At 43.1% G+C, this 19,294-nt stretch overlaps 1 protein-coding gene across 1 annotated transcript in view; it reads right to left on the bottom strand.

Moving 5' to 3' along the window:
- Window positions 1-19,294, bottom strand: part of LOC309565955 (mucin-5AC-like) — a gene marked incomplete at both ends in the record, with an annotated part of 316,230 nt that overhangs the window by 20,855 nt on the left and 276,081 nt on the right. The window contains one exon of the mRNA XM_082270984.1: window positions 8,817-8,963. Coding sequence (XP_082127110.1) covers window positions 8,817-8,963 — 147 coding nt within the window. The remainder of the gene's footprint in view (window positions 1-8,816; window positions 8,964-19,294) is intronic.

Here is a 19,294-nt window from a genome sequence, read left to right as displayed (position 1 = left end):
GAGGATCTGGACAACCGGGGTAGGCGACATAATATTCGGCTTCGGGGCCTCCCCGAATCTGTGGAACCCCCCGACCTGACCACCACATTGACTGCGATTTTCAATGATCTGCTCGAGAGGCCGGCAGACACCCCGATTGATTTTGAAAGGGCACATCGGGCCCTCCGCCCGCGAGCGGGTGATTCCGATCCCCCTCGGGATGTTATTTGCTGCTTGGTGAGCTACCCTCTTAAGGAAGCCATCCTCCGGAAAGCAAGGAGCCGTGATCGAGTACTACATGAGGGGTCGGAACTAAAATTCTTCCAAGATCTCTCGCCCATTACTCTCCAGAATCGCAGAGCCCTGCGACCCTTGCTGGAAGCACTCCGCACAAGAGGTATCACTTATCGGTGGCGCTTTCCTTTCTGCCTCTTTGCCACCTTCAGAGGCAGATCAGCATCTTTGAAAGTTCCGGATGACATACTTACCTTTTGTGATGCTTTCGAGATTCCAGTTATGGACTTGCCAGACTGGTATGGCGAGTTCTATGCCTCGGACCCCTGGATATCGGTTACTGCATCTGCCACCCCTAAAGCGCAGAGAAGCCGACAACGCAGACGCCGTCACTCCCAGAACGATGCAACTCCTATGCGATCCAAGGAAGATCGTCGATCAAGCCCTTTGCGCTCTCCAGTCCGTCAGCGGGAGAAGCTGAACCTGTGACTCCCTCGCATGATCACTGATGCCTGTCTGCTGCCTTGGTAAAGGTACTCTTGCCCTCTCCCTCCCCCCTGCTCCTGCCTGTGTGGACCCAGTCTGCCCCTTTACCCGGTCTTCTCCGTCCCGTTCATCCCTGACTTAACCCTACAATTGTCATTGGCCCTTATGTCCTGGAACCTAGTCTCGGCCGGCAGCGGACGCCTGATGGATCTGACTGTGTCCCGTGCTCCGGTCCTCATGTCCTCATGTCCATCTCCCCCCCTCCGGGTGCCCCCAGTTCTTCCCACGTATGGAACTTTCACCATCCATGAATCCTTTCATTGTCCCCCCTCCCTTTATACTCTCCCTCTCCCCCTGATTCTCCGTAGGTTCCTCAGCAGATCCGGAACTATTGGACTGAACGACCTCATCCCGTGTCCTGCGGTGCCTTTCCTCATATCCCCCGGATACCGAACATTGTCTACCTCCTGCAATGAAAGGTTTTTTTTTCTCTGTTTTTGTCTTTTAGTTGTTTCGCTATTTTAACTGTCTGCCGGATTGATGTTTGATGTTGCTTAGAGTGTTAGACGGGATGACTGACACATGCCTGTAATGTGAAGGGAAGGTGAGCTGACCAATCCCGTTAGGTTTATGCCCTGACAGAGACACTCTTAAGAGACACGGGATAATTGTAGAGATATAGAGATATGTACTACATCTTTGTCATGTATGAGGTATGGAATAACAATAGGTCCGAGGTTCCTCGCTGTTGGCAACCTCATGTCCCTTCCCATCCTTTTCCTATACCTACACATGACCACCGTACCTCTCTCCTGAACTCTACTCCCGCCTTTCCCCCTCCTCCTTGTCCATGGTCACCCCCCCCCCCCCTAAGCGTTCCTGTCCTCCTTGCTTGGCTGTTAGAGCCTTCTACGATAACCTAACCCTCCCCCTGATATCTGTTCCCCCTCCTCCCTGTCTACTCCTACCTGGTTACACGTAGATACGCATGGGTGTACTCCCCCCAGATTGCCACCCCCCCAAAAAATACCCTACCCTTACCTTCCCCCCAGGGCTCCCATTTCCCTCCACACAGACCGAGATGAGACGGGAGGATTGGGCTGGAATAGATTAGAATGGGCTGGTAACACCTTCTGTCCATTTCATTCTTGCCTATTATGTAAGCAGACATGCCACGATATTGACCTTTTTGTTTGCCGTTTTATGATACACCTTCATCATTTCACCGTTCTGACTACTGTTGCCTAGTTTACTATGTTTGGTTGTACAACACTTAACCTGGTTATAATTGCAATACATGTAACTGTTCATCATGCCTGCTTTTGATGTTAATGTTCTTGTTTATTGCTCCCTTCCCCATTTCATTATCTCAATACATTTGGCGACCCCCTCAGCTATCTAATCTGAGGCACCCACTGTCACCTATCATACTTGCTTCGCTGATCCCCAGTGCAGAGCCACCCTGTGCCTGATTTGGGACCGTTCCCGAACCTCAGTTCCTCACCTCAACAACAGTTTTTAACTGTTGTTGACCCGTGACACTTTGTGTCTTCCCCCCTACTCCCCCTCTAGCGGCAGCTTACAATAGTTTGCTGATTGAGGCCGACTAGGGGACTTCTACACACTCTCCCCATCCTCGTGTTTTTCCCCTACCCCCCCATTCCCCCTCTTTTTGCCTATCTTCCCCCTTTCTGTTTCCCCTTCCCTTCTCCCCTTCTCTCTTACTCCTCTATATCTTTTGCCCTCCCCTCTTTCCCCCTCTTCATTCTCTCCCGCTCCTCTCCATCCCCCTGCCCCTTCTATCCCACTCTCCCCCCTTTTCTCTCTTTCTCTTTAACCCCCAACTCAACTCCCTCCTTGAGTGGACGCTAACATGCCTGCTCCGGAAGTTATCAACACACAACGCACTATCAAGATTCTCTCGTCCAATGCTCAGGGATTAAACATTCCCGAAAAGCGCTCACAATTTCTAGCTGAAGCCCTTCGTTTGCGGGCCCAAATTCTATTGGTGCAAGAGACCCATTTCAGAACAGGTGATCCACCTTCCTTCTCTAACAAACATTTCCCCACCACGTTTCACGCTACGTCTGAAGGCTCCAAATCACGTGGAGTCTCTATTCTGCTATCCAAACAAATTGACTTCCAGCCTTTAGAGGTTAAAGCGGATCCAGAGGGCAGGTTCCTTTTTGTTAAGGGCCGCCTGAATGCTCGTCCAGTAACCCTGGCCAATGTCTACGCGCCAAACAATAAACAAGTTCCTTTTTTCCGAAAAGTGTGCCAAGAACTCGCAGACTTCACTGCGGGACTCCTGATACTTGGAGGAGATTTTAACGCCCCTCTTAATCCCCTCCTGGACTCCTCGACTAATGCCTCTGTGCTCCCTTTCCGAGCACTACGTCAAATCCGCCTTCAGCTCCGGTCTTTACATCTCCATGACTCCTGGAGAACACTTTTCCCTAATGACAGGGATTACACCTTCTTCTCCGCCCCCCATTCGAAGTTCTCGAGGATTGACTACATTTTTATCTCTCAGCCAGACCTGCAATTTCTCTCTGATGCCTCCATTGAGCCGAGGGTCCTTTCGGACCACAGTCCCATAACCATGACTCTTAGATTCCCTGAACACATCACGCAGACCAAAACGTGGAGATTGAACCCCTCTCTTCTTAAAGATGGAGTAGTTCTTTCCAGTTTGTCCTCCAAACTTAAAGAATACTTTGAACTCAATGATACTCCTGATACCGGACCCCTGGTTCAGTGGGAGGCCCATAAGTGTGTGATTAGAGGCGAATTTCTAACCATAACTGCATCTCTGAAAAAAGCACGCCAACGCGAACTGCAGGACCTATACTCCCGACTGACCACCCTTGAGACGCTATACAAACGGTCCCTCGCTCAATCCGCCGCGCCAGAGCTCCTTGAGATCCGTACACGCCTGAAAGACATACTAGGTCTACAGGCACATCGGAGACTTGTACTGAGCCGGAAAGTGTTTTATGAACGCGGGAATAAGAGTGGTCGCCTTTTGGCCCGAGCCACCCGTCCCAAAACTGGCCTTTCCTCGATCCATACAATCAGAGACTCCTCTGGCTCCCTCCACTCCTCTAATGTAGATATCGCCCGCCAATTCGAGGACTTTTATAAGGGCTTATACAATCTCTCCTCCACCCCTGCCAACCCTTCTCAGATAGCCTCGAGAAATACCCAACTTGAGAATTTCTTCACTTCCCATGGCATGTCTCCCCTTTCTGCTCAGGATGCCGAAGCTCTTGAATCTCCCATCACCACGGAAGAGCTCTCTAGGGCCCTCCGTGAGATGAAACCAGGTAAAGCACCTGGACCAGACGGGCTCCCCCTCCTCTACTATCGGGCTTTTGCGGAAGTACTTAAGCCTCATTTTATTAGAGCTTTCAGAGGACTGGCGGAAGCTCAACACCATTCCACATCACTACTAGAGGCATATATCACGGTAATTCCGAAGGAAGGAAAAGACGATACGCTTGTCTCTAGTTATCGTCCCATTTCTCTTTTAAATGTGGACGCCAAACTTTATGCAAAAATTTTAGCGAACCGTCTTGTCCCGCTCCTGCCTTCCCTGGTCTCCTTGGACCAAGTGGGATTCGTCCCGGGAAGGGAGGCACGGGACAACACTACTAGGGCATTGAACGTTCACCACTGGCTTACTTCCCGCAAATTCCCCGGATTTTTTCTCTCCCTAGACGCGGAGAAGGCGTTCGACAGAGTGGCCTGGGACTATCTTTTATCCATGCTGGCATCTATTGGACTGCGAGAGAGGATGATAATGAGCATACGCGCATTATACACCAATCAGATAGCCCGAGTACGGGTCAACGGCCACCTGTCGGACGCCTTCCACCTTTCCAATGGTACGCGTCAGGGATGCCCCCTATCCCCCATCCTCTTTGTACTATCCCTGGAACCTTTCTTAAACATGCTCCGCTCCAACCCAAATATTCGCGGAATCCCAGTGGGCGATACCACCCACAAGGTGGCCGCCTTCGCGGACGACATGTTGCTTTTCCTCACCCAGCCACATATCTCCATACCCAATCTACTGAAAGACTTATCACTCTTCCACTCCCTCTCGAACCTAAAGATAAACTACTCCAAGTCCATGGCCTTGAACGTAACTCTCCCTGATGTAGATGTAGAAAGATGCAAGACCAACTTTCCCTTTCTTTGGGCGCCTATCTCCATTCCTTACTTGGGCATTCACATACCTCGTCGCCTCGAATCCCTCTTTGACACGAACTACAAACCCCTGCTCTCATCTATTTGCCGCGATTTGCAGAAGTGGAGGAATCTACGCATCTCGTGGTTTGGCAGAGCCGCTTTGCTCAAGATGTCCATTCTCCCTAGACTCTTATATCTTTTCCAGGCAGCCCCCATCCACCTTCCGCAATCGTTTTTCTCGACTCTTCGGGCTACCACCGCACAATTCTTGTGGGATGGGAAACCTCCCAGGGTCAAATTTTCCAGGTTGACGGCTCCGAAACACAAAGGGGGTCTAGGCATCCCTGAACTCCAAACCTATCACAAGGCCTGCATCCTGACTAGACTCTTGGACTGGAATCTCCACTCCTCTAACAAATCGGTTGTTACTCTTGAAAACGCTTTCTCGGAGATCCCACTTCATCTTTTGGCCTGGATGCCCCTCTCCTCTGTCTCCCCAACCCTTAAACGCCATCCCCTGATTGGTCCACCACTCATGGCCCATGACAAATGGAAGAAGAAACTCCGGATTGACCCGCGAATAGGACCCTTGACCTCTTTGAGGATGAACCCGGCTTTTCCACCTGGCAACTCAATGACCTTCCTGAGTCACAGCTGGCCCTTTCAAGAAATCTTTGCCCAACAATTCTTTAAAGATGGGATTCTCCTGTCCTGGGAAGAGGTCAACCGTTTCTTGGCCCCTTACACTCTCCCACTCTGGTCTTACTTCCAAATACGCCATTTCCTTTCCACTACAGCCACCCCTAGGGAATGGTCAAGGCCCCCGACCCCCCTGGAAACTATCAGTATCCAAGCCAAACCCCGACGTCACCTAATCTCTGAACTCTATGAACACCTACTCGATGCCCCTCAGGTGTCCCTGGCCCCCTTTGCACAAGCTTGGTCCCGTGACCTCCAACTCTCACTTTCTGAGAAAGATTGGGAATCCATATGTCGCTCTGTCCATCGGGCCTCTATCAACGTCACAACCCAAGAGAATGGGTATAAAATCCTGACTCGCTGGTACAGAACTCCAGACAGAATTCACAAATTCCAACCAGGAGTCCCTGATACTTGCTGGAGGTGTCAAAGTGAACCAGGCACCATGCTTCATATCTGGTGGAACTGTACCATAATTCAGCCCTTCTGGGAGATGGTTCACAGATTGATTCGTGAAGTCACGTCCTGCGATCTTCTCCTAACTCCTGAACACTTCCTCCTCAACCACACCTCAGATACGCACAATGCTCGTAAGCCGATTCTTGCCCGTCACATGCTAAATGCCGCCAAGCTGTGCCTTCCTTGCCATTGGAAATCGACCTCCATTCCATCGTCTAGGGAGTGGTTTCTTAGACTCAATGGAATCGAGGAATTGGAGGAATTGATCAGCATCTCTAATGACCAGATCCACAATTTCTCGGCCCGATGGATAGACTGGATCAGATTCAAGCATACCTGTACATACGAAACGATTATGGGGACCAAGAGCCCACGATCGTGAACTCGAGTGTTATACCGAAATCGAAAATCGCCCCCGCGTCCTACTCTGCTCTCTGTGCCCAAGGAAAGGCTGCTCGCTGAATTACCTCTGACCATGCGCCATCCTGCCTGCCTTTCACCCCCCCCCCCCCTTACACCTAGTCCCACTTCTCTTTTCCTCTAATCTTTTTCCTCCCCTTTCTGATCCTACCCCCTTCCTTTCCTTCCCTTCCCGTCTTCCCTGCCCCATGTGTTGTCTGTCCTATATACTCAATTACTACGACTTTCCTCTCCATGTCTAGTGGGTTCATGCCTGGTTTTTTGGCCATGTGCTACCCTCCCCGTACACGAGACCTGGCTAACAATACTCATTATATTAGGCCGCTGTGGCACATGACTCCTTTTTCTTGCCCGATCTCAGTTTGCCGATTAACCCAGTATATGAACCTCCCATCTCATAAGTTAGGACACTCAAATGGCCTTGCCTTCTCTATTACTGATCTATTTACTCCCACTATGAACACATTGTTACGCATTCTAGTCGTTATTGCCACGTTATGCTACTTTGTTAATAGTATATCACTGTTTTGTACACACTCCATGTAATTGTTCTCATGTACTGTGTATTTTTTGTATGTTTGTATATTTAAAATCTCAATAAAACCTGATTATGGAAAAAAAAAAAGAAGCTAATGGAAACAGTAGAAGGTTTTTTAGTTAGTAGCTGGAAAGGCTTCTCTAAAGAGATGGAGTTTCAGGGATCGCCTTAAGGTGGACAGAGAAGGAGATAGTTGGATAGATGTGGATAAGTAGTTCCAGTGGATGGGAGAGGCTCTGGAGAAGTCCTGGAGGTGAGCATGGGATAAGGTGATGAGATAGCTAGAGAGCAGGAGGTCTTGTGAGGACGAAGGGAAGGCTGGCTTGGATTTAGAGACAAGGTTGGGGATGTATAGAACGTAAATGCGCTTATCCAATACAACAGTGCTAAAAAATCATTAATGACATCAATTAATACAGGTTGTTTTTCACAAACAAAGTGAAATATTGAAACCAAAAGTGAACCCTTTAAGGTGGAGTTGCAGTAGTTGAGGCAGGAGATAACCAGGGAGTGGATTCAAAGCTTTGTGGTGTCATGATTTGGACAGAGATTGGTTGTGGGGCTGAAAGGAGAGTTTAGAGTCCAGGGTTACACCTACCCCTCTAGGACTGACAGTTGTGCCATCAATCTCAACAGAGAATACAGGGGAAGGGCCACAAGAGGGAGGAGATATTATCAGCTTAGTTTTTGGATAGATTGAGTTTGAAGCGCTGTTGTGTAATCCATACTTATATAAGGCAAATGGATTTGTTAAAGCAGATCATAGGACCCTGAAGATATTTTATTTGTTAAAGCAGATCTAAAACCCAAAACAAAAATGTTATTCTGTATATTGCATCTTAAAGGATGACTTCACCTTTAGAGGCATGTTACATGCTACACCCATATTTAAGATGTAACATGCTTCTATGCACCCACCTCCAAATCGGTAGAGCTCCCTTTTCTGTAACAGTGGATGCAGGCTCTTCTACCCTCACTCACTGTTATATTTTGAAGACAGCTATGCTAGTACAGCCATGTCATTCATTCACAGGAATCTGTAAATTAATAATCTGCATGTCCTGTCCTCCACTGTTGCAATCTGACTTCCTGAAAAAATATGTGCATTTATCATTTTTTCACAAAGGTGAACTTAGCCTTTAAAGTACTTAGATGTGGTGGTTACATCAGTTTCTGTTTCAGAAATGTTTTTCTTTATTTTCACCTGGTTATCCTGTCAGTGCACGTCCTGTCCTAACAACTTTAAAAACATGGAGGAGCAGCATTATCATCCTATGACAGGTATTATTAATATTATTATTATTATTTCAGAATACTATGACTACAGAAAACCTCCCCTTCCCTCATCGCTATAACATAGTGGATAGGCGTTCTGTTGACAACATAAGAGAACTGGACAGAGCTGCTAACTGTGCTTGGGATTTTAGTGCTGATGCGCACTAAAACTCTAGTAGCCCTAACATGTATTTTTTCCATATATATGCTTTTTTTTTTTTTTTTTTGGCTGATATATAAAAATGTGACATTTTCATGTACTGTAATTAATTGTGGCCTATATGTAAAATGGTAAAATTGATTAAGGCAGAAATTGTTTTCTTCTTCAAACTTTTCATTTACCTGAACAACAGGAGAAAGGAGAATCTGACCCACACAAACCCTCAACCATTTTTTAGCTGGCAGAATATAAATGGCAACTAGAATATGACAAAGAGTGTAATAATACGCCTGAAACTTCAGTTTGATTAGCACATATCCAATTATTTAGTTTTGCAGTATTTAAAGAAACATAAGGAGACAAATACTTTACCCATAGTAGGTTTTGGAGTTTCAAAACAGGAAGTTTCTTCTGTTCCATTTATTCCACATTTTATGCTTATACAGCCTTCTGGCCCTTCCATCAGATGCATGACTTCACCAATTTTCATCACCAGCCCTTGGTATTCACAGTTACACGCTGAACAGTCATTTAAAAATATGATGTTTTGTTTAAAAATTGTGTCGGGTATAACAAGCAGGTTTAAAATGTTCTAGATCTTTAGAAGGTCTACCATAAACATATTCCCATTATTTATTCTGCTTTATCTGATTAATAAACATATTTGTTATAGTAAAATTCTATCATACAGTTATAAAATTATACTCAACACTCATTTATTTTTTATCGAAAGTGAACGAAAATGAAACATGTTCCAGCTCTGTTAGTATTTTTGCAGTGTAGTGCTGGAGACCTAAGTTTTAAAAAGTGACCAGACAATACTATTTTCTTTAGTTTTGAATAACGTGGGGAAGGCTTAAAACCCTTGTCAGGTTTTACTAGTATCGAGGACTCTACTAGAGATTTATCCTCACTTTCTATCCAGCTGACATTTTACTAGGAAGGAGATGAGGGGAATTCTTAAACAGCAACACAAAAATATAAAAACTTTTTTTTATTTCTTTTAACGTAGGTTTTATTGAAAATTTTCAGAAAACAAATTTTCAAAAAAAACAAATACAAGTTACAAACAGTTAAAAGAAACATTGTTTGAGTTCAGATTGAGAAAAAGGTGCAAACAAGGAAGTTTAGTTCAACATTGTTGATGGTTATAAAATATATCCAGTATAATCAGGTTATTCAACCAATCGGTAAAGATTGGTTCAGAATGGGTCAGAGAGCATGATCCTGTCCGTGGCCCCTGAGGGGAACAATCTGTGTCCGGGAGGGGGGAATAGGTCTAATTCTCTTTCCCAAGTGTGTCTCCCATTCCTCTATCAAGACTTTTTTTGAAAAGAGAAATCATAAACAATTAATGAGGGTATTGTCCATGTTTCACCTTAAGAGGATTGGGAACATTTGGAGCTAGCGTGGCTTTGACAAGGTTTATAGTCTGGAAATAGTACAATCGATTTATATCGGCATTGGGTGGATTTGGATCCACAGCTGGTCAAGGATCTCGATAGTGCCCCCGATTTTTCCGGACACCCCTAATGAGAGAAAACTGTGTCCGGGGGGAAGGGGGGGGCGGGTAGACACAGTTTGCTCTCATACTCCGTTTCTAACAAATAGGATCCTGGGGGGGAAGTGGAGCCACACTGAGAGACTAGAGTAAGTAGGACAGAGAGAGTAGAACTGATGTCCCCACCTATCAGGCGTCTTGGATTAATGAATATCAGTCGGGGTGAGTCTGTCTCATTGAGGGGGGTTCTCATTCATAAAGAATTTGAGTAGCGCATCCAGCATGCCAATGTTCATATAAATTTAGCTGAGTTGTCTCTGGCTATGTGTATTAGTTCTTCCATTTCTGCTGTTTGTTTTACATATTGAATCCAATCCGATAAAGTAGGCGGCGTGGTCATGCCCCACTTCATTGGGATGCATTGTTTTGCTGCGTTTATCAGGTGTAGGGCTAATAATTTCCAATAAGAGGAGCATGGAAGTGATGAGTGGTGTAACAAATATTGTGTTGGAGTGAAATCTAAAGTGAATGTGGTGATTTTGGTAATGTGTTTGTATATTTCTTTCCAGAAAGGTTGTAGTTTTGGGCAGGACCACCAAATGTGTAGCAAAGATCCTACTTTGGAGCCACATCAGCAAAAAGGTGAATTTGTTGGGGGACATTTACTACGTTGGATAGGTGTATGGTACCATCTCGCAAGTAATTTGTATCCTGCTTCTTGTGTTGTTAAATTTATTGAGCCTTTATGTAGGTGGGTGTATATGTTTTCCCATTCTTCTTCAGTAAGGGAGAGATCAAAGTTTTTTTTCCCACTTTTGACAGGGTCCACTGGATTTCAAATCATATTTGAAATAGAGTACATACATGAAGGATACTGTGTGATGTTGTGGAGAAGCTCTAGTGCAGTATGCTTCAAATGTGCTGTGGTTGCGAGACCAGTCTACGGATGTGTTTGAGTATTGAAAGAAGTGTCTCAGTTGAACATAGGTCCAGAAAGGGAAATGGGAATTGAGCATTTAAGCCTGTACGGCTTCATATGGCAAAATAGTGCCTTTTTGAAAGAAGTGTTCTGCTCAGATTTGTATATGGGGCCAGGCATCGCATAGGAATTGGCTAGAGTCACCAGGAGAGGAATCTGGGTTGTGTCTGAGGGGGGCTAGTGGTCCTGGATAGAAGGTCAGTTCATTGTTTTTGTTGGATAGGTTTAAGCAGCAAAGGGTTGTTCCTATCGTCGGGTGCTCTATAAAGAGTTTAATAAAGTGTTTGGTTGATAGCTATGTTATTGAGTATGAGGGGGTATGGGTCCCTGCATTCTCTATTTGTATCCAATCTTAAGTGTCTGCGTGTAGGTTCCAATCCACAATTCTTGTTATAATTGTTATTCTTGTTCCAATCTGCAAAAGCTTGTTATGCTGTGGCTATAAAGGGGTCATACCTCATAGCAGGTCTCCTGTGAGGTGATTTGGGGACTTAATATATGACATCCCATAAAGGTGTGAGAAGGGCATTATCATCTGTATTTTGATGGGTTCATGGTAATACCATTAATGGCGATCAGAGAGGGGATTACTGTTGCAAGTTCTTCTCTTGCATGAGATCATGAATATAAACTGTAGGGTAATATTAGGACAGATATAAAGGGCACAGTATGAGTGATCTTTTTGCGGTTAACAGAGTATCTTTTTTTTTTTCCCAATATCAGAGTATCTTACGTTTCAGAGTAAAGTCATTGCACTTGGGTGTATCTTCTCTGATTGATTGGAGAAATTCCTCTCTTTAGTATCTGCTAGGTGTAGTAGTTAAACAATTTGCTTGCCTGTAAGTAATGTAGGTAATGCTGTAGGGTTATGTGATAAGTCCAGGTAGATTTTAATATCTGCTCATTCATAGGTGATGTGAATTCGATTGTGTGCTTTCCTGAGAAAATCTACTTTCGTGTGAAAGCTTGTGAGGCAGCAAACAATATCACATAGTGTATCAGTGTCTCTTCCTCTGAGCGTAATGCTCTGTGGATTCTTTCTATTTCAATTGTGGTTGAGGTAGGTCTGTATAGTAGGCTATTAAAGATGGCCATCACTGCTTCACTGTTGAATTTAGTCATGTTCAATAGATTCTGTGACCTCTCGCACTTGCAGATTATTTCTGAATCCCCAGTTATCTAGGTCTTTTATGTGCCTTGGCCTCTTTCTCATTTGTAGCGTGTGGGTGTCCTTGGTCAGGTTTATTTGTTCAATTTGTGCCTCATGCTGTATGGTGACCGTCTCTACTTCCTGCATTCGATCAGCTATGTCCTGGATGTCAGTACACAGGTCAGCAATTGCCGTTGAGAAGGCTGCTGTGAGGGTGTGCTTAATGTCAGCAGCAACTACATGTAGGTCATGTAAACTCAAGGCTGGTTAGTGAGTCGGGACTACTGGAGGAGTGGAGTCTTTTATGGCATTGGTAGATTGCTGACTCATGTGCTGTTGCTGCTGTGTGTCTCCCGATTCCAGCATGGAGGTTTGGGAGGCAGGTGGGGGAGCTGTGGGCATGTTGGTATTTTGTGTCTGGAAGATCTCTGGTATTTGGCTGCTTAGTTGTGTGTCTGTGTGCTGCCGAGATTGTGAGTGGGATGAGGATCGGCTCTGGTTGGATTACACCATGGCTGTTTGTCTGTGGGTATCTGCTTGGTCAGGTTATTCTCCTCTGTCGGCCGGAGCATCTAGCCTACGTGTCCATCTTGGTCAGAGGTTAGGACATGCCCCCATAAAAACTTTTTAAGCAGAGTAGGGGAAGGCTAGAACCCCTGTCAGATTATTACTCATTCTGTCAGTGTCTCTGATGTATATTTACCTTATTTACTGTCTAGTAAAACTGATATCAGCCTGATAGAAAGTGAAGGAAAATGGAGCTGTTGATAGCAAAAAAAGCAGACGACGTCCTAGTCCCTCCCCATTCTATCTAAAAGGCAGCAGCAGGTCAGCATACAGTGAAGAAATTCATTAAAGGTCATTTTCAGCATGGCTACAGATTTTGAATATAGGTTCATATACAGTTTAGCACAATCCAGCTGGCCTCACCAACTGCTACTACAAGCGAGCATAATCGTTTTGCGCACTGGTCTGTTTTCAACAGTAATAAAAATGTATTGATCCCCACATATACTATATAACAGATGTTGAATTGTTCACACATTTCTGAAGCTTTGCAGAATAACATGCCATTGGAGTAATAATGACATTGAATCCCTTTATGCTTAATACATAAGTTCCTTGCTGGAAGAACCAAATATATTGACTACCCTCTGGGGATAAGGTTCGGGATCTAGGATGCTATAAGTTGACGTATGACAAACTTAGACTGAAGCATTTGCAGATTTGCCACCAGAAATAAGGAACAAAATCTAAAGCAGTTCATAGCATTTGCTCCTGGTCAGCTGAGTTACAAGAGCTGCTAATTTAAAGAAATGGGTAACCCAGCCCTCTTTCTATAAAATATTGTCCTCACAGGAGCTATATTGTCAATGTTGGGGCAGTTAGGGAGAGCTGACAGTTATGTCTAGGGATATATACTGTTTATATATATACTGTATATATATATATATATATATATATATATATATATATATATATATATGACAGTTTTGGCTTGTATCAATAACGCCCTTCTTCAAACGCACCTCTACATACCATGTACACAGATATATATTTTTTTCCAACAAACAGATATTTATTCCACCAGTGAGAGGATTATTAAACAACTTTTAAAGAAGTTCCCTATTACCTTCTCGTCTATTACATGGTATGCCTTCAATTACCATATATTTCAGCTGTGATACTGAATGTCCCTTTTCCAAAAAAAATGTCTGGTTAACGGCAATTTATCCACCTTATTCCTCATGGAATACTTGTGTACGAATATGTGTCAGGCAATGCGTTCTTTAATATTGTGGGTAGTTTCTCCCACATACAAAAGCCTGCATGGACATTTAATAATGTAAATTACATAGGAAGATCGACATGTGTAATGGTCCTTTATTGTTATATTATAGCCCTTATGTGGCTAGGAGAAGCATTTTCCCTTAACCACTTTAGCCCCGAAAGATTTGGCTGCTCAATGACCAGGCCACTTTTTTCAATGTGGCACTGCGTGACTTTAACTGACAATTGTGCGATCATGCAATGCCTTACTCAAACAAAATGTATGTCCTTTTTTCCCCACAAACAGAGCTTTCTTTTAGTGGTATGTGATTGCCCCTGCGCTTTTTATTTTTTGCGATATTAATAAAAAAAGAGCAAAAATTTTGTGAAAAATTGACATTTTCTATTTTGACTGTTAAAAAATATCCAATATATTCAATTTTTTGTCATATATTTAGGCCAACATGTATTTAGCTACATGTCTTTGACAAACAAATTCTAGATGAGCATATTTTTATCCACTTTAAGACCGGAAGATTTTACCCCCTTCCTGACCAGGCCATATTTTGCGATTAGGCACTGCGTTACTTTAACGGATAATTGTGCGGTCGTGCAACGCTGTACCCAAATTAAATTTATGTCCTTTTTTTCTCCACAAATAGAGCTTTCTTTTGGTGGTATTTTATCACCTGTGCGATTTTTAATTTTTGAAAAAAAGAGCGACCATTTTGAAAAAAAAAAAAAAACAATATTTTTCACATTCTGATATATAACATTCCCCCAAAAAAATGTATGAATCAACATTTTTTAACATTTTAGGCCAATTTGTTTTCTGTTACATATTTTTGGTAAAAAAAATCACAATAAGCTTATTTTGATTGGTTTGTGCAAAAGTTATCGCGTTTACTAACTTCGGGAAAGATTTGTCATTTTATTGTTTTTTTTTTTTTTTTACTAGTAATGGCGGCAATCTGCAATTTTTTTTGCGGGAATGCGACATTGCAGCAGACAGATCGGACCCCTAACTGACATTTTTGACACTTTTGGGGGGACCAGTGACATTACTACAGTAATATCAGTGCTATAAATATGCACTGTTACTGTAATAATGACACTGGCAGGGAAGGGGTTGACACTGTTGGTGATCAAGGGGTTAAATGTATGCCTCATGCTTACTGACGTGCGTGGGGTTTCTGTGACAGAGACAGAGATCGCAGGTTCGGCTATGCTGAATCCTGTGATCTCTCCCTGTCTGTCACAAAGAAGATCCGCCTGCTTTGTTTACACAAGCGGGCAGATTTTCTCACACGTTCCCCGACGATCGGGGAAGAGAGGTGGTGAGAGTCGCCTCTCCTCCTCCGGCCCGATTCCCGCTGTATCTAAACACAGCGGGAGCGAGCCTCCGGCGGCATGTGTGCGCCACCAAGACAGCTGAGAGTCCACGTAGACCTAGGGCTGCCACTGTTGTATGCACCCTAAGCATGGATAAGAACCATTCTTACGTGGACCCAGGAATGTAGATGATGTAGTCTGTGGGCGATATTGGTCCCTTTTGACTAGTAATTAGCCGAACACCCCCCTGTTCAGCTCGCACCAGAACATCTTGAACAGGGGAAATGTTCTAGCGAACATGGGAACTCCAATAAAGTCTATGGGACACGAACATGAACAATCAAAAGTCCTAATTTTAAATGCTTAAATGCAATTTATTGGCCCAAAAAACTGTATGGGGACCTGGGTACTGCCCTGGGGGACATGAATCAATGCAACAAAAATGTTTTTAAAATGATCGTTTTTACAGGAGCAGTGATTTTAATAATGCTTAAAGTGAAACAATAAAAATGAAAAATTACTTTAAATATCGTGCCTTGTGGCGCATTTGTGCGATGTATGTAGCCCGTTGCAGCAATACTGACATTTGTAAAGGAAAAAAATGTCATTTAAACTTGCTTGCGGTAATATAGATAAAAAATGAAAACAAAAATGGCGTGGGGTCCCCCCCAAAATCCATACCAGGCCCTTATCCGAGCACACAGCCTGGCTAGTCAGGATGGGGGTAGGGGCAAGCGAACACCCCCCCTCCTGAACCATACCAGGCCACATGCCCTCAACATTAGTGGGGGCTCAGCCCCCACAATCCAAAGCACCTTGTTCCCATGTTGATGGGGACAGGGGTCTCTTCCCCACAACCCTGGGCTGTGGTTGTGGGGGTCTGGGGGGGGAGGCTTATCGGAATCTGGAAGCCCCCTTTAACAAGGGGGCCCCCAAATCCCGCCCCCCATGTGAATGTATATCGGATACATCGTACCCCTTTTCATTCACCAAAAAAAAAGTGTACAAAAAAAAATAAAGACAAAAGCCAGTTTTGGACAAGTCTTTTATTAAAAAATAAAAATAAAAACTAGTGTCCCCTGCTTCTCCAGATGCTTCCCGCGCTATGAGCTGTTTTGAGTTTGACAGCTCTTTTATAGGGATCTGACATCACGAGCTGCCCCACAATGCACGATGCCTATAGCCAAATATTTAGATAAGCGTCTAATTCCATTAATCACACAAACTCGTCCATATATATATATATATATATATATATATATATAAGACACTCAAGATTTTTTGGAAAAGATTAAATCTTTGGATTGTACTCCAGGTTCGTTTCTGGTTACTTGGGATGTAGCAAACCTTTATACAGCCATTCCCCATAAACTGGGAACAGAGGTTTGCTGACAGATTCTGATTAATTAAAAACAAATACAGCGTCAATCAAATTCCTTTTTTGTTGGATTCATTGTGTATAATCCTGGAAGAAAACTTCTTTCTCTTCAAAGACTCTTATTACCTACAGCTGGATGGACCAGCGATGGGTTCTAATGCCCCCCCCCCCCCCATATGCAATGTATTCATGGATATGATTGAAAAAGCATTTCTTTATAGTTGGGATTTATTTATCAGTAACTGTGCCTGTTGGTACAGCTTTATTGATGATACTATATGGGTGGGCTATTTAATGTATGCCTTAATCACTTGGTTCAGGGTCTCAAATTCAATATGTGTATGAATGAAGCCAAAATCCCATTTTTGGATACCTGTTTCTCCATACACAACAGACAGATTGTTAGCGATCTATATAGGAAACCTACTGGTCAAAATCAACTATTATATTATACAAGCTTTTATCCCCCAGGGGTCTTTAAGTCGATCACTTGGAGTCAATTTACACGCGCCTCAAGAATTGTTAGTGACCCTGAGACACACAGAGTGAGACTAAATGAGATGGAGGATAGACTCCAACAAAGAGGGAACCCTAGAGCTATGGTTGGTACGGAAAAAAAAAATCTGTACAACAAAAAAACGAAGACAGTTGGTTGCAGGATACCCTTCATCTCCCATTCAACATAGTAAAGAAACATTGGTCTCTACTGAATTCCAATTATCCATCAGTCCCTGAGTTTTACCTTCCACCTTTTCCTTCATACAGGCGAGGAAGGACACTATACGATAGATTGGTCAAATATGACCAATATCGCCAACAGACTATATCATCTACATTTCTGGGTCCACGTAATAATGGTTCTTATCCATGCTTAGCGTGCATACATTGCACTAATATGATTAAGGAAAAATGCTTCTCCCAGACACATAAGGGCCATAATACAACATTAACCACTTGCCGACCAGCCACTGTAGATGTACTGCGGCAGGATGACTCTCCCAGGCAAAACCCCATACATGTACAACGCTCGACTATATTTTTCAATTTTTTTTTGGAGAATTGGATAAATTGCCATTACTTAGACATTTTTTGGAAAAGAGACATTCAGTATAACAACTGAAATATATGGTAAATTATGGCATACCATGTAATAAATGAGGAACTAACAGCTCAGTTGCATTGATTCATTGTTTAGACACGCTTAGCTCAAAAGGGTTAAATTCTGATTTTGATTTATATCTGTTTGTGTAAAGTTGTTTAATAATCCTCTCACTGGTGGCATAAGTATGTGTGTACATGGTATAGACACACAGATATATGCATAATCCAGGGAAGGATTATTTATAGGTTATTATTAAAAGGCTTTGTAAATGTACTCTTTTACTACTTGATGGTTCCACAACTGAAAATATTTTTGTTTTCTTCTCATTTATGTTTTCTTTTTGATAATCGGTGCCTTTCTGATAGTTCCTCTTATGATGTGTGTGGATCTTATTTTACCTGGTAGTTTTTTCCTTTCACTCACATGTTGAGGACAAATTTATAAATTATTTTGGTACTAATTGAAGAATTAGTGAGATTGGTTCCATGTGTTCTAATTGATTTATAAATGCCATGTCTTGTATAATCACAGTTGTATGTGTATTTGGTTTGAATAAGGGCGTTATCGATACAAGCCAAAACTGTTACCATGAATACTGTCGATACTATGTAATTTTATACTTGGATTAAAATTACTCTTTTGTGCGTGCAGCAATCCCTCTGGATTTTTTTCTATATATGCCCAGTGGGAAGGCCTGATTGCTTGCACATACTGCTATCACCGCTGTGTACCTCACCCCTTGGATTACATATACAGTGTGTATATATATATATATATATATATCTTTTTTTTATTTATTTATTTATTTATTTTATCTTAGCATTGGTCACCCCATAGCAGTGCCCAGTTTATCATGCCTTTTGTTTGACAATAGCTTTTCCTAGTAGCCCGATCACTGGCCAGTACTGAATAACTAGATTTGCCTCCCATAAACTTTAGTTGAATTCACCACATATTTTACAAACTTTTCAAACGCAATTTTCAAAACTATGCATGAATTTAACCCAGGCAAATGCTTTAATCCACATTGTTTTCTACCACATGTTCATTATCTCGGATGATTATGAGTAGTGTGGTGTGTGTGTGACCTGGTGAGCTGTGTTTTCCGTGCAGCTTCTGGTTCTCACGAGACATAGGTTTGGTAATCCTATAGTTAACACTAACCAAATTGAGACGTGGCGCGCATTAAATTGCGCATGCGCAGTTGATCCACGATTTTGGGAGATCTAATGTTTTGGCCCTATTGCAAATGCGAGGTTTGAGTCATTCAATGACTGCCTACATCTATTTTCATTATTTATAGCAGAAGGAGGACATCCCGTGTATGATAAAGTTTGAAACACGAAATCATAAATTATAATGTAATAATAATAAATTTCATCAAATTCTTCATTGTTTTTCGAAGTGGAGATATTTAATTATGAGGGAGAATCTGTACTCAGGGGCGCTGCCTCATCCGTATCGCAGTCAATAGACCATCAAGCCCCCACATCGCTGAGCTCAGTCGCAGAATCGTCGCTGTTGTCACTTTTAGTACCTTATAACAAATTTTCCCACGAATCGCTATCGCTCAGTTTTTTAAATAATTCGGATACACCGTCGCTGTTTTCCAGTTCGTCCAAAAGTGTTTTTGAGCTA

This window comes from Pelophylax lessonae (genome assembly GCF_965119305.1).
Source record: "Pelophylax lessonae genome assembly, chromosome: 10".
Lineage (NCBI taxonomy): Eukaryota > Metazoa > Chordata > Amphibia > Anura > Ranidae > Pelophylax > Pelophylax lessonae.
The sequence above is the reverse complement of the archived record's forward strand: the minus strand, read 5'-3'. Positions and strand labels throughout refer to the sequence as shown.